Here is a 15,796-nt window from a genome sequence, read left to right as displayed (position 1 = left end):
CCAGTACTACTGATAATGATAACAACAATGAAAATAATAATAGTAAAAATAGAAAATTTATTAAAGGTTTATAATATGTCAGGTACTATTCAAAATTATTTAATAAATGTTATTTAATACTTTAAGTATAAGCTAGACATTATTATTCTTATTTTATACATTAGGATATTGAGTCTCAGAAACTTAACTTTATTTGTCCAAAGTCATATAACTAGAAAGAGCTAGAGCCAGGATTTAAATCCATCCCTTCTAAGTATGAATCTCGCTCTCTTAAGCTCTACAAAACCTGATTTACTTGATGAAATAGCCCTCAAAGAAATAAAAGGGGAAAACCAAAATCCATGCAAAAAAAGAAATATGTGACAGTCAACAGTATCAAATGTCAAAGGAAAATCCAGAAACACCCTAGAAAAAATTATTGGATTTGGCTGTGTCCAAAGTGCACAGTATCCATAGTTGTATGGGTGGCACCCAAATTTCATAGGATTAAGAAGTGGTTAGGTAACTGCAGATGTCTCTTTCAAGAAAATTACCAGTGAGGGAATACGTAAAGAAATATGTCAATTGAAAAGGGAAAATACTAGGGAGGGGATACATGTAAAGACACCATAAATAGGTCATCAAACTCAACCTCCCACAAGAGGTTCTTATGCAGCATTGTTCCACAGCCCTCAATTCCTAGCCCCTCGCCTCCTTGTACAACTCCTTGATTTCACTTGAGCTCTTCCATGCTTCTCTCTACAAGAAATGCCCTTTTCCAGTTTGCTTTTCTTGTGAACTGCAACTTTTCCTTCAGCACACAGCTCAAAGGTCACATTCTTGGTGAGGACATCACTGACCCTCATTCCAAGAACAATTTCCATCTTTACACCTAAGGAACTTTGTATCTAATTCTATAACAAGTCTATCGCCATCAAAAGTTGGTTTTCTACAGTCGGGTACCAAACAGAATTACCTTTGAAACCGCAGTATTTAACACAGTGCCTGGCATATTCCTCTTAAAATATAGTATCCAGAACTGATCATAATTTTTTAACTCTAGTTGAGAAAATATTTTAAAAATCACTTAAAAGAGAATCAAAGACTATTACTACCCAACTATTTAAACAGTAGTTCTTATTTTTAAAAATATACAGATGGTCAACTAAAGAGCCTTCATATTGGATTGGCACAGTAAAATTTATTTCAATTGTAAATCAGCATGTTCCTTCAAAACACCTTACTTTTTTATATTGGATACTAAAAATTAGCAGTTCTGATTCCAAAAATAAATATGTTCTTCAAGAACTAAAATTATTGTCTTTAAAGAAAATTATTTTCACAAAAGACATTCAATTGGAATTCATTTAAAAATATAACCCCATCTTTTAGGATGTCTGTCACAGTCTTAATTATGAAAACACCGTTCCCTTAGGGAACTAAGCCAATGAGAATCTCATCCCGAATAAGAGCAAACCAGAGAAAAATGCCTCTGTTTCTGTTGATTATATCAGATAATGGTCTGAAATGAAAAGAATTCTACTCATGTCCATCGAAGGTAGGATGCACAAGAAGCAAACCTCTGGACCCTGAGCAGAGGAAAGATAAAGACAAAAACAATGGAGTGCACTACCTCAGGCTTAGCTCTCCAAGCTAGCACAGGGTCCCATTTAAAATACTACTGATCAAGTTTTGATCCAATAGAACATTCTGTTATGGATTTAACATTCTATAGGCAATCATTTCTCCCCCTTAATCACTATTTATTGCTTCCACCAGAATAACTTTCTCATGGGTATATTGCTAATTATCACAGCTTCCTTCTGGTTGTGATGATTATTTACTACACACAGGAATATGGCAAACAGAAGTGAGGACAAAAATAACACACTGTTTAAGCTATGGCCTAAAGTGGGGAAGTCAGGAGCATTCATATCTAATTTCAGTTCCTAAAATCCATCTCCTAAAGGTTGAGGCATCATTTTAAAGATATCCATAATAAATAGATCTATTGGAGAAGATTCACTTAAAACTTACCCTTCTTGAAGATTGCCCTTTGCCTAAAACCTAACTGACAGTTCCGGGTGGATCTGTTTCCCACACAAAATGTCATTTATCTTTTTGACCACAGGGATAATACACTTACTCTCCAGGATGTACCATAACTTATATAGAAATGCTAAATATGTGATATATTGATACTAACCAAAAAGAAACAATATAGCCATTACATTCATTCTGATAACTCAAATTATGAACAAAGAGTCAATGCCTAAATAGGTGATTTATTTATACACGTATTTTTAAAAATATGTATTTGTAAGAATATACATATCCTTATCTGAATATAATCTTGAAATGAGCTTTTATCACATAAAAAGAAGTTTCAGTGTCACAGTTACATAACAAAGACCCACAAGAAACAAACAGTCCCTGGGCAGAAAAAGGTCAAGACCCACATTCTCTGATAAAAAAAGAATTTGAACAAGGTTGACAGCATCTTTGAAAAAAAAAATATGTATGTCTTTGAACTCAAATAGAAGCCCCTCAACCCCAGGGCTCAATTGTACCTGGGATGTTACGTTTAGAAGGAGCGATATAGAGACAACACACTTGCCCACTGTGAGATAAAAGATGTATGTCCCTTTCTAAGGAAAAGGGAAGACAGACAGAGACAGTGGAGACAGGAAGAAATATAGTTGGGAGACCAGTTAAAACTTGGGAAGCTTGAATGGGAGAAAATATTCTTGGAGCCCTGATTCAAGATTTAGGATGATTTAGGAATTATCCTCGATGTCAGCAGCATTTGTGAAATACCTGGATCCCAAGATTAAAACAGGAACAAAAGTTCTGACTTTTGACTAGGTTCTACCTTGAAAAGAACCTAAACTGGCTGGCTATGGAGGAGAATGGAATAGTAGGAATACATTTTCCTTTTCCCCTCTCTTGGGTTTTTAATTCAGTTCTAGGGCAAGCAGGGTTAGAAGACCTCTCAGATTTAGGCACAAAATGACCAACTTGAAGAATTATCTACAGAAACTCTAACAAATCACTCAAGGAAGGGGGAGGGAAAGGGAGAACCGCACAGTTCTAGTCATATTTGATAGAGACTCATCAGTTCAAAAAGTCTTTTTACAAATATGATAAGAATAAATAATATTAATTTTTTAGTTTCTAATCAAGATACTGAACCTGAATATTTTTATAGATTTTACTGAATTGGGCAACTATGTCTGTATTTGTAAGCTGAGACTCTATGGTGTTTTGTGAAATAATGAGAAATTGCAAAAGATAGGAAATTTGATAAAGAATTATATAATAAGATCTTGCAATCTTTGCTCAGAATTCTCCATTCCTGAATCAGATTGTTCAAGGAAAGGTGACAAATTGATTCTTGAGATCATACAGAATAAATGAAAAACCACAGAAATAATTTTAGAAACAACATTTTTTTGGGTACTTATTACATAGTGAAATAGGGAAATTAGAACCCTTAGGGCTTTGAAGAAATAAAAATATATATTATGATCTTAAATTTTTCTGGTTTCTCAACATGCTAATACATACAAAATTACATGTCTCAAAATTTAAAAATTTAGCTATAGGCTTGCTTTTTTTTTTCTTTTTTTTTTTTGCGGTACGTGGGCCTCTCACTGTTGTGGCCTCTCCCATTGCTGAGCACAGGCTCCGGACGTGCAGGCCCAGCGGCCATGGCTCACGGGCCCAGCCACTCCGTGGCATGTGGGATCTTCCCGGACCGGGGCACGAACCCGTGTCCCCTGCATCGGCAGGCGGACTCTCAACCACTGCACCACCAGGGAAGCCCTATAGGCTTTCTTTTTACATCAAAATGGTCAGAGCAAGGACACAATGAAAAGTTAAATCAATAGAGGTAACTATCTTTGACGTCAATGCCATGATTTCAATATCTATCATGGGTCAGTGACAAGAGCTGCAAGATTTTAAAGGCATCTTACCAAAGTATGAAAACTCAAGATGACATCAGCATATTAACAATGCAAAGATTATAGGTATGTTAGAGCAATAAGAAGTTACTATAGCACCTATCTTATCAGTTACAGACAATCTATATTCACAGGGACACTGTTAGAAATCTTCAAATATGTCACCGTTCTAGAGGAGAGGAAAGGAGAGGGGAAGGGAGGGGAGGGGAGGGGAGGAGGGGGAGAAGAGGAGAGGAAAAGGGAGGGGAGGAAGGAAGGAAGGGAGGAATGGAGGAAGGAAGCTAGGAAGGAAGAAAATGACAGAAGGGAAAAATTCCTTCCAAATACGATAAGCCTGGAAGGACAACATAACAGGCATTTCCAGGCATATATCACACTAATCCACTCCGTGAAATAAAACACTTAGTTGACAAAAAGAAAATGAAAGTTCTCAACTTCTTTGCTTGGTGAAAGGGGACCAAGTCGTCGACTGCCTTGAACATCCTAGAGGAAAGAGCTAACTTGCGGGACTGAAAAATATGCCTGTTGGGAACGAGCCATGTGGCATACCACAAAGTTTTCCAAAGTGTGTTATGTGTGTACATGAGATTATTTTTTATAAGGACATGAACACAGTGTGTGTATATGTACGTGTAATTTTCTGCCTATGGCTGGTGATACTGATTTTCCACTTCTAATAGGAACTTAGTTTTTTTGTTTTTATATATATTTAATATAAAAAGTGATTCTATTTAAGAAGCAATCAGATCTCCTCTATCAACTCTGTGCAATGAGGTGACTGGCCTTCCTTAACTATGGTGAAAATTTGAAGGTTTATTCTTTGGTTTAATCTCTGCACTGAGGAACATCAAGTGTGAGTGATACCATATTGAAAAGGAGAAGGATTCAGTGAATTAGTGCAAGAAATACTCAACTATCTTCCATACTCAGCTTCCCAGGCAACTAAGCATTCACCCACCAGGCAGGAAGTTGGAGAAGTCTTCTTTAAAAATATGACCAGCCCAAGAGGAAAAACAAAAATACTGAACATCAGGGGCCTCCCTGGTGGCGCAGTGGTTGGGAGTCTGCCTGCCGGTGCAGGGGATACGGGTTCGTGCCCCGGTCTGGGAGGATCCCATATGCCGCGGAGCGGCTGGGCCCGTGAGCCATGGCCGCTGGGCCTGTGCGTCCGGAGCCTGTGCTCCGCAACGGGAGAGGCCACAACAGTGAGAGGCCCGCGTACAGCAAAAAAAAAAAAAAAAAAAAAAAAAAAAAAAAAAAAAAAAAAAAACTGAACATCAGAAGGTCCCCAGTTAAAAAGCCCAGTCAGATGATCCTATATTGAAGTCAACAAAACTCACTTATGCATTCAAATCAGCCTTTTATCGCCACATTTTTAAATATGAATAAACACCCCAAAATTATCAGACATCTGAGAAAAGCTTCTAATATGAAAGACAGACCAAAAAAAACAAAAAACAAAAATAGCTTGAAAGAAAGAGACTATATAAAGAGGGGAAAATTCCAACAACTTAAAAAATTAGTATCTTGAGACAGAGAAAAAAGATATTATAATCAGGAAATAAAACATGATGTTATAAAAAGGAACATAAAAGGAATTTTTTAAAAGCTCTTGGAAATTAAAACTATGATAGCAGAAATTAAAAGTAATAGATGGGCTGGAAGATGAAACTGAAAGTAGAACCAAAAAGTCCAAAAAGTGAAAAAGGAGAAAAAAGAAGGGAGATTATCATAAATGAAAAAATTGAATAAAATTTCCCAGTACTGAAGAACAAGAATGTCCAGATTGAAAAGGCCCATCAAGGTTCTAGCACAATGTATGAAAATAGGTCCGCATCAACATGAAATTTCAAGAAACTGTGATTTAGAACATGAGAGGAAAAGATAATCACATAGATCACATACAAAGGATCAGAAATCAGAACAGTGTCTGACTTTTCCATAGCAATTCTGCAAACTGGAAGACAATGGAGTAATTCCTTCAAAATTCTGAAGAAAATGATATCCATCCCCAAACTCTGTACCCATCCAACTACCAAACAACTGTGAAGGTAGTAGAATAAATTCCCTCTCAGACACACAAGAGCTCAAAATCTACCAATTCTTAGGAAGTTACTGCAAGTTGTGCTTGAGCAAATCAAAAAAGAGTTTAAGACACTGATCCAAGAAACAGGAAAGCCAACATAAGAGAGAAGAGGGAAATCCCAGAATGATGGCAAAGGGAAAAAAATGCATATAGTTCAACCTAGTATATCAGAAGCATATGGGATGGAAAAAGCGTGTGTGTGTGCGTGCGTGCGTGCACATGCATGCACATATTAAGAGCTAGAAAGAGGAGTGTGGTAAGAAAATGTTTAAAACTAAAAAAATCAAGAAAATACTACTATATATTAAATATATGACTAATAAGAACCTGCTGTATAGCACAGGGAACTCTACTCAATACTCTGTAATGGCCTATATGGGAAAAGAATCTAAAAAAAAAAAAAGAGTGGATATATGCATAACTGATTCACTGTGCTGTACACCTGAAACTAACACAACATTGTAAATCAACTATACTCCAATAAAATTTTTTTTAAAAAAAGAAAATAAACACCGTTTGTGAAGACACAGAGGTAAATATCAAAATAATAGGTAAACAGAGGCAAAATTAGTTGCCTCTGAGGAGGAGTAGAGAGAGGATGAGGACTACTTTTTTTTTAAAATAACGAACTTGCTGAACTATTTGACTCTTTACACTACGATATACACTATATAAGACCTGTAGTAGACATCTAATGACATATAAATTCAATAAAAAGAAAATGTTTTTTAAAAAGAAAAGAAGGAAAGAAGGCAAAAAGGAAGAAAGGAAAGGAAGGAGGGAGTAAGAAAAGACACAGTCCATGAAAGAGGGCCAGATACACTTAACACAGACATTTTAAGGTCTCAAGGGGGCACTTTCTGGAGACAGGAACAGGATCTCCACTGCACTACTGTTAGAGACAGGCACTCTCAAGGCCATTCTTCTTCCACAAATGAGACAAAAACCAAACCAGAGTGAGCGTAACTGTTCAATATGTGCTTAATATTGTTCGATTGTTGAGTTATCTTTTTAAAATTATATGTAACACTGTCCCAACAGTTCTCTACTTGCTCTTTGGATGATATGCCATAAACTACCCTTTTCTGAATAATGTTCAGTCTTGAAATTGGTGATGAAATTGGTGATCAGTAATACCAGTGTGTTGTACAGAACAGAAAGAAGAGTATGCTAAGATTTAATTATAAAAGAAATAATTATTTCAGATGTCTTTATTTACCCTGAGAGTCAAAGACCCTTCTCCATGATTCTAGCACTCTCCCTGCCCATCCCACTTCTATCTCCTAAGAATATAACCTTGAGTCCCTCTGTCTATAATCTAGGAAAAGTTATTCCCTCTCCCTAATGACTTATTTATAATTGTAAAAGCAACATTTGCTAAACTGTAAAAGCAACATTTTCTCTGATACTGAGAAATTACAGGTAAGTCTCAAGATAATGCTTTAGGACATGATCCTTCTCGCATACTTTCTCACCACTCTTTAGAAGAAATGACAGGCCAATGTGTTCACAATCCAAAGGAGGACTATTAACTGGCACAAAATAGCACTATTTTGTCAGTATCTTTCCAAAACAAGCTAAGCGTCCCAAGTATGAATAAGCCCTGTAGTAAACATGTGATGATGAATTCATTCTCAGTTTTTTTAATGGGATGAGTCAGATTTTCAGACCTTTAAGATAATTTAATTTTCATTAAACACTATTTATCAGTCACCATAACGCCCAAGCACTTTCCAAAATATCACAAAGGCAAAATCCCTGCCTGTAAGGTACACACATCCTCTCCTTTATTAAGTACTACTGTGAGCCAATTATATAAAAATATGATTGCCGACATTTCAATATGAAAGAAATAGGAAGATGTGATAAAGAATAAGGAGGGGAGAAGAGAAGAAAACCCAGTTAGGGTGGCCAAGTTAGAAACAAATGCTCTCTTTAGGACTTAAGAGGCTCTTTTGGAATAAGGGTTATAGTTTGAGTATTTATCTTTTTATCCCTACAGCCTAGCACAGAAAGAACGTGGCACATCCAGGAAATGCTCAAGAAACATTTGCTGACTTAATCTAAGAATCGAACGAGGCCTATTTTGGCATCCATTGTGCCAGAAAGTATTATCCGAATCATTTTTTAGACACAGCTATGTTGGAGAGGCAGCACAAGGAAAGGCACAGCATCTTCTCTGGGAACAGCAGCTCCTTACCTGTTGTTGTACTGGTACTTGCTGTACCACCTGTGTAGGCACTGCTGCTTGACTAGCCACAGATGTCTGTAAAGTCACTGTCGAACCTGTGTCCGACCCGGTCTCTGATGTCTGCATGATGGTCTCTGAAATTTATTAAAATAGAAAGAAAGTTTAAAATGCTCTCCTTATATGACTAGCTGCATTACATTTGTTCTTAATATCCTATACTGAGACGAACTTTACACTCCCAGAATACCTCTTACTCCACCCAACATACTCATGATATTCCACGCATGTTTAGAGTCATGTTGCCCACTTTTTAAATAAATATAGAAAATTACTAATCTACATTTTAAAAATCTCCATTAGTACCTCTTATTTTGGGGCTATAAAGGTTGAACTTCATTGAAATCTACCTTCCTTAGGCCTCATCTGTTATAAATTGTTTCAAGCACAATATAAACTAGTCATATTATAAATTATGTCAAGACACAATTCTCAGAACACAAGTCCTAACTGGATGCAAATATGTCATAAACTGTACTTTCTAGACACTTTTATAAACTACAGGACGTCACTGGAGGTGTACAATTTAGAATAAATTGTTTCTAAGGTCCTTTCAAATTTTCAAACTTACTATTCACTGATTTTTTAAAATTAATGTATATCTAAAAACCAACTGATGTACCCTAAATTTAGCCAAAGGATCAAGCTCACTAATTTTCTTGGCTGTGAGAATGATATGGTACTAAAATTAAAGTTTAATTATACTCTACACAAAGACAGCCAAACAGCAATAATGTTTAATATTTTGAAAGGTAAGAAGGATCACTATTATATAAGTGAGATTTGTAAACAAAGACATGAAATTTTACCTTCTCTCATTCAAAGTTCAACATGGTACATTTTTCAGTTCTCTTGTGCCTGTCCTACTAACACAGGATTAAATTTTAGTGTGCACTCTAACAAGTATGGTTTCTTAGACCTTGATATTCCCTTTTGTTACTTATGCAGTCAATATAATAAATGTTAATTTCTTTGCTATTGAGCAGGGATCCTGGGGGGGAAAACAATATTTAATTGGTAGCCTAAGAAAAATACGGTATCATGGTTTAAATCTGTGAACAGTATGGTGAACATTAATTTTCCCTAAGAAAATTCTGAAAGAGTATTCAGGTCTTTCAAGCAGAAAATTAACCCCTCTCAACATCTTTTCTCACAGCATGACCTCTTCCAATTTTTTCCCCAAACCTTTTCTATCATCTCATTCAATTTTAGAAATAGACCTCTGAAGGTATCTAATCTACACTTATTTCATAAATGAGAAAACTAAAGCCCAGAGAGGTTAAGAGACTTGCTCAAGGTGACAGGACTAGAGAAAGGACTAGGCCTTTTCACTTCGAATCTATGCTTTCTTTATTTTCTAGACCTTGACACTGGTATCACTTTACGTGATTGACTATTCTTATTCCTTTGTTAGTCAAACCCCTAAAGCAGCACAATAAAACTTAGAGCAAACAAAAGATACAACAGTAAAGCTAACATCGATAGAGTATTTAACACATGCTATGTCCGTTTCTAAATGCTTTACGTGTTAATTCATATATAAATCACTCCATGTAACAACCCAATGTGGTCTGTATGATTATAATCTACATTTACAGATGAGGAACCTCAGGCACAAAGAGTGAAGGTAGCTAGGGGCTTAAAAAACAGAAGGAAAGTGAGGGAGACGGTGGCTACCACCCCATTTATTTGGGCCAGCTAATGTTTAGCTCAAGGAAATTGTTAATTTATGGGAAGGCTAAACCGTAGCTGCCAGTTTTTCCAATTTTCCAAAAGAAGATTTTTATGTGAAATCTCTCAAGATGGTGGCTAATTAATAAAAAATGTAGCACTGATCTCCAAACACACACACACACACACAGCCCTTTGTACTAGTATTAAGACCACAGATATGCCTGAAAATGTTTGAAAATGACAGTGTTCACTACATAAAACTCTTGCCTAATTAAGATTACTGGAGGACTAACAGTTCTCGAAATTGGGAGAGGGGATACACACAATAGGAACCCTATCTGTGCCTCTTCTTCTTTATTCCATTGTAGAGGGAAAAAAATACCCTCCCCAAAAAGAAAGCAAATGCCAGTGTCCTTCGATTCATTACATGTTACACTTATAGACAATTGATGCCATTTGTGCTACAGCAGAGGGCTAGTAGTGAGAGTGAGGTGATGTCTTTCTGCAGGGAATGAGGACCGAACCAGATTTCAGATACCATCTTCGGCGAGTTTTTCTTAGCTTCTCTTCCTAACTCCAAGACAGGCCTTTGTCAGTTTAGTACACAAATGAGGAACACAGAGTTGCCAATTATGGGTTCTTGTTTAAGCTGTTCAGTCAAGGGGTGGATGAGATTCTTACAGTTAAGTCACTCAAACTAAAACACCCTCCTGTTTATCCCAGCGTTGGCTGGGAACTTTATCGAGGCTCTCTTATGTGTCCAGGGGTCTGTACTGAAGACCAGCCTACACACCTTTTTGGTATATGATCCATAATATGACACCCACTGTTTTAGACCAAATACACATAAGAATATACATAATGAATGTCTAAAAAATTAAATTTACTTTTAAAGCAATTCCTCAATAAATCACCTGAGAGGGCTTATCTGAAGATAAAAGGCATAGATTTGGAAACTGGCTTCCTATGGACCATATTAGACTCCATCGATAGGCTTTGGCACAGAGTAACTACAAATTAAAATTCTTAATTGTCAACCTTTAAAAATCAGAAAATTTTGTGTTAAAAACCAAATTTCCAGATTCTCTTGAAAAATCTGAAAATCTAGAAAAGGTGAGCCTATATTATGTGTTTTATATGCAAATTATTTATATGGCAATACATATTCACTGGCTTGGCCTTTATAGGCATTTGAGGCATAAGAGAAATATCTAAACTTTGACTACTTTACTAATAGAAATGTGTAACTAGATGATTGGAACTAAGATCTTCCTAATTTTACAGATTGAGTCAACCGAGGCCCAGAGATGTTAAGTCACTTAACCAAGGTCAAACTGTGGGAAGTAGGAAAGTGGGAAAAGAGGGTTTGGACATAACACTAAAGTGCATGCACTAAACTACCAGACGGAAGTCTTGAGTTTCATCAGAGACACTGAATAGACAGAACTGAAGGGAGTAAAGAAAATCAAACTGGTAAACTTTTAGAATCAGAAAGAAGGAAAAAGATCCCAGCTATTTAATAGGAGCAACCTTTACAGAACAGAGTGGGGAAAAGCAGATGGATAGAAAATGATGGCTTGTATAACTTAGAGAGTCACAGAGAATTTTCCATCCAACCTCTGGCTCTATGTACATAACACGTCAAAACCAGCACAGAAAGCCTAATCCAGAACAATCAATAATTGTCCCAGAACAACTTGTTTACTTCCAAGTTACTGCTCATCATCCAATCTCCTTGGCCCCTGGATTACAGGGTCATGCCAATTGGGATAAGAACGCTCAGTTTGGTCTCCATCTTTCCTTAATAGACACAACTTCCTTCTCCTCTGATTTCATTGTCTTCCTCAGGTTTGAAGAAAAGGCTCTCTTTGCCGAGGCCTCAGGCCTTGAGAGGATCTCAATCACATCCCTGCCAGAGACTGGCTAAGAAGTCATAACAAAAAAAAGTCATAACCATAATTAGGTCTCTCATTTAACAAGTCTTTTCCAGGTGCCACACAATATGCTAAGTGCTTGAAATACATCTTTTCATTTAATCCTCAAAAAAAACCCATAATGGAAATGTTGTTATTTCCACTTAACGAATGAGGAAACTGAAGCACAAACGGATTAAATAACTTGCTAAAAGCCACACAGATGGTAAGAGTAAGAGCCTAAATTCAAATCCAGGTTTGCCTGACTCTAAAGCCCATGATGTTACCACCATGTATATTACTTTGCAAAATCATGATGAAAGGCTTCCAAATGGAAAGCTAGAGATTGTTGGTCTGAACAGCAAATCTTTGGGATTCTCACTCTATCCTACTTGAGCTACACTTCGAATAACAACAGTGAGACATCTCTTCTCTCTCTGACATTGAAATTAGCAAGTATGCTCTCTCTTTCTACTGAGGCCATAATAAAACCCAACTAGTAAGTATTTTTTCCAGAGGCATTTTAACTGATTAATTCCAAAGACCTGATTTAATAGCAGATCAATTTGAATGTTAAAGCATGTTGAGGAGTGTAACCCTCCTGCCAAATTTTCCTAAACAGATCATTTAAACCCACTGACACATTTAGAGTATTCTTCAAAGCAGGGATCATCACATGAGGGCAGTGTCTTAGCATGCTTCATTTGTAGGTTTTGTTTTAGATCCAGTATAAAGGTTTGTGTGTATATGTGAGGTGTTCCCATTCATCTAGCAGTGGTTTCTGGTTCTTTGTTTATGTTTGGGAGTAATTTGGTTAGTTTAGTTCCTTCACAGCCTCCTTTCAAGTGATATTTGTTTATCAGCCACAAATGCAGTCACATTAATCCATTTTGATAAGCTAAATAAACCCCTGCAGTTTGTCCATGATGCAGCCTATATGTAAATGAGTTGTATATTCTTGCAGGAGAGACATGCACGATTTCAGTCTAGTCATCCTTGCCTAATGTGGCTGTCAGGTGTGTCAAGAGCAACAGATGCTTGTTTGACAAAGGACCTTTTTATTCTGGCTAATTAAGCAGTTGGACACACCCGCCTGTTAACGGTTCTGCTTTGTATAGCCAGCTCTGGCTGAATCATGCGAATCTACAGCTAAATAGGCCACATTTTGAAAGAAGGCTAATTAACCCCTAGAAGAAGGAAAAGAATATTGCAAAAACCCAGCTGCTGAATGCAAAAAGATTACCGTTTCTTCAACCTGATGGGCAAAACCTAGGCAAAGCAAATGTGTTTGGAACAAACATGCATTATTGCAAGTTTCAAGGCATTCAAATGTTCTTTGTGAAACTTCCTGAAGATTATTTAATACACTCAAATTCACAGCTGGATTCCTTTCATCACACACAATGTACATGCCAGATTAAATGCTTAAATAGTCTGACCTAATCAATTACTTATCAAACAGAACTATATAACTGGGCTCGCTTAAAAATAGGTAGTATCATCTAATTTTTATTGGGGTTTTTCTTCCTGAAATAATTTGCTTTCTAAAAAAAAGCAAAGTCTGCAAAGTTTGGTTCCACTCTACTGACTGACTATATTGTTTTTTTACACTGAGGAATGTAACAGGTTTTAATCCAGTATAGAAAATAAAAACCTGTAATTTAATTTTCAAGTACAACAGAGAAATTCCTTCCTTCCTTTTTCCTTAGTACAGAAAAACAAAAGATGGTAATTCCAATTCCTATTTGAACCAAATTAACCAGTATTATTATGATAGTCACTTATTTGTATAGGGAAAATAAATCACACCTAAAATTTGACATTAAAGAATAAATTATTTACTTAGAAACCTGGTTCAACGTAAGAGCAGAGAAACTATTTACAGAAAAAAAATTGTCATAATCTAAAATTACTACTTTTAAAATATACAACAAGGAGTTTAACATCAGTGTGCTTTCACAGAGAAAGATCCCAATCATAATAGAAGTTTTACAGCATAAGATTTTATTACTAATACTCCGATTAAGCATCAGCATTCTTGACTAAATGTTAGAAAATAAATACTAGCATATATAATACTCACAGCAATTGAAACCTCTATTTATTAAAATTAGACAACTAAAATAAGTCATGGTTTTTGGAAAAAAATAGCTGATACGTACTTTCCTGAACATAAAATCAGGATGAAATGTATACATTTCTGACTATTCTGGAGTAGATGATGAAAATATTAAATTATTCTAATTCTTTAGGAAAAAATTAAGAATATTAAGCAACTTTCAAAGTCAACAATATAATGTAAAATAATGGGGCATATTAGAATTTATATATATATGGTTAAAAATAATGTGATAAGTTTTTTTGAAATTGACAAAAATATATTGAGCTGATTAACTTACCTACAAATGTAAAACTATGACTTTGCTTTTTTTCCACTTCACCGAGTACAAATGAAAGAAACTGGTTAAGCTATAAACTATAGTCAGCCTTTTTTACTTAAAATATACCTCTGTGAAAAGTTTATTCATTGTAAAACACAGGGCTTTATCAAATCAATATATCAGGTAACTGAAGAGATGTAAAAGGAAAATTCATGATTTTCTATATTATAAAAGCTCTGCTTCTTTGTTTAGGTCTGATGTTGTAATCCTCCTGACTATGTACAATTAATCTTTTATACTAAATTGATCTGTAGAAAAATGATGGAATGATAATAGTGTAGACTGTTCGGCAGTCATCTTCCTGTGATAACTGATGACAGAGATTAATGTTGGTGATGATTAATCAGCACACTAGTAACATATACAGGTTGCCTGGGTAACTTTTTTCACTTTTCAAACAAAGGGTTTTTCTTAACTAATTCTTCCTTTGACTCAGAATAGATAATGAAAAACTGTTTCTTTGGCGAAGACAAATCAAATTACTTTAACAGTTTTTATCTTAATGAATTAATTAAAAAATAAAACAATCTATTAACATATTACTAAAGCCACACTGCTGAAATGATGTAAGGATTTTATTATGTGTTAATTATTTCTAGTTATCAAGAGAAGCTGTTATCAGGCACAGAAGTAATTCTGGGGAAAAGACCACCAGGTGCTTGTCCAGTTTATTGCTGATGCCATCCTGGCATTTTCTCTCACTCACATTCATGAATTAATAGGCAAATTGGTCTCACCTAGATGACATAAGCTAAAAACTGGGAGTGCTCACATAAAAGCTAAAAGAAAAGAAAAAGAAAACCAGCAAACAAAAATTTCTGAGTATCCTACATTTTGCTTACTGGAAGAAGAGTCTGAGAACAAAATGATGTAACATACAGAAAGATTCTTACCAAAATCTATGAGGCAAACCTATAAATGTTTCTTACTATTCGTCAATCCAATCCTGACAGGGACTAGAACCTATGAGATGGAGTATTTAATGATAATAGCACTTAGAACTGAAAAATGATGAACAAAGAGCATTTTATCATAAATCAATCATTTCATTATAGTAATAAGAATAGCTACCATATACTGAGCATTTACTATGTGATAGATGCTTTACATCTTTGCATACATTTAACCCTAATTTCAACCACGAAGTAGATATTCCCATTTTATAGCAGAGAAAAGTAAGGTTTAGAGATTAAGTAACTTGCCCAGGATCACAGAACTATTAAGAGATAAAGCCAGGATTCAAGCCCAGGTCTGTCTCACTCCAATAACGGCACCCTGACACTGGATCCTAGTCGGCTACACAAACAGCAACAGCAGTGAGGCTATTTTAGTGAAATCAACTTTAAAAGAAATAAAGTAGTCTATAGAGACTTTGGGCACTAAGAAAGAATTCTAAATTTGAACAAACAGACACAAATATCACGTGAATGGCAAATACGTACTGTACCTAGTATGTGATCATTATGATGCCATCAAAGCTATAATGCTTA

The 15,796-nt window shown here is 35.7% G+C and overlaps 1 protein-coding gene across 6 annotated transcripts in view; it reads right to left on the bottom strand.

The window, feature by feature from the left end:
- Positions 1–15,796, bottom strand: part of RFX3 (regulatory factor X3) — a 298,160-nt gene that overhangs the window by 156,997 nt on the left and 125,367 nt on the right. For all 6 annotated transcript variants that reach the window (XM_082615490.1, XM_082615491.1, XM_082615492.1 and 3 more), the window contains one exon: positions 8,231–8,355. In XM_082615490.1, coding sequence (XP_082471616.1) covers positions 8,231–8,347 — 117 coding nt within the window. In that variant the 5' untranslated portion in view covers positions 8,348–8,355. The remainder of the gene's footprint in view (positions 1–8,230; positions 8,356–15,796) is intronic.

This window comes from Mesoplodon mirus, assembly GCF_964341445.2.
Source record: "Mesoplodon mirus genome assembly, chromosome: 1".
Classification (NCBI taxonomy): domain Eukaryota; kingdom Metazoa; phylum Chordata; class Mammalia; order Artiodactyla; family Ziphiidae; genus Mesoplodon; species Mesoplodon mirus.
Note: the sequence above shows the minus strand (reverse complement) of the source record. Positions and strands in the feature narration are given on the sequence as shown.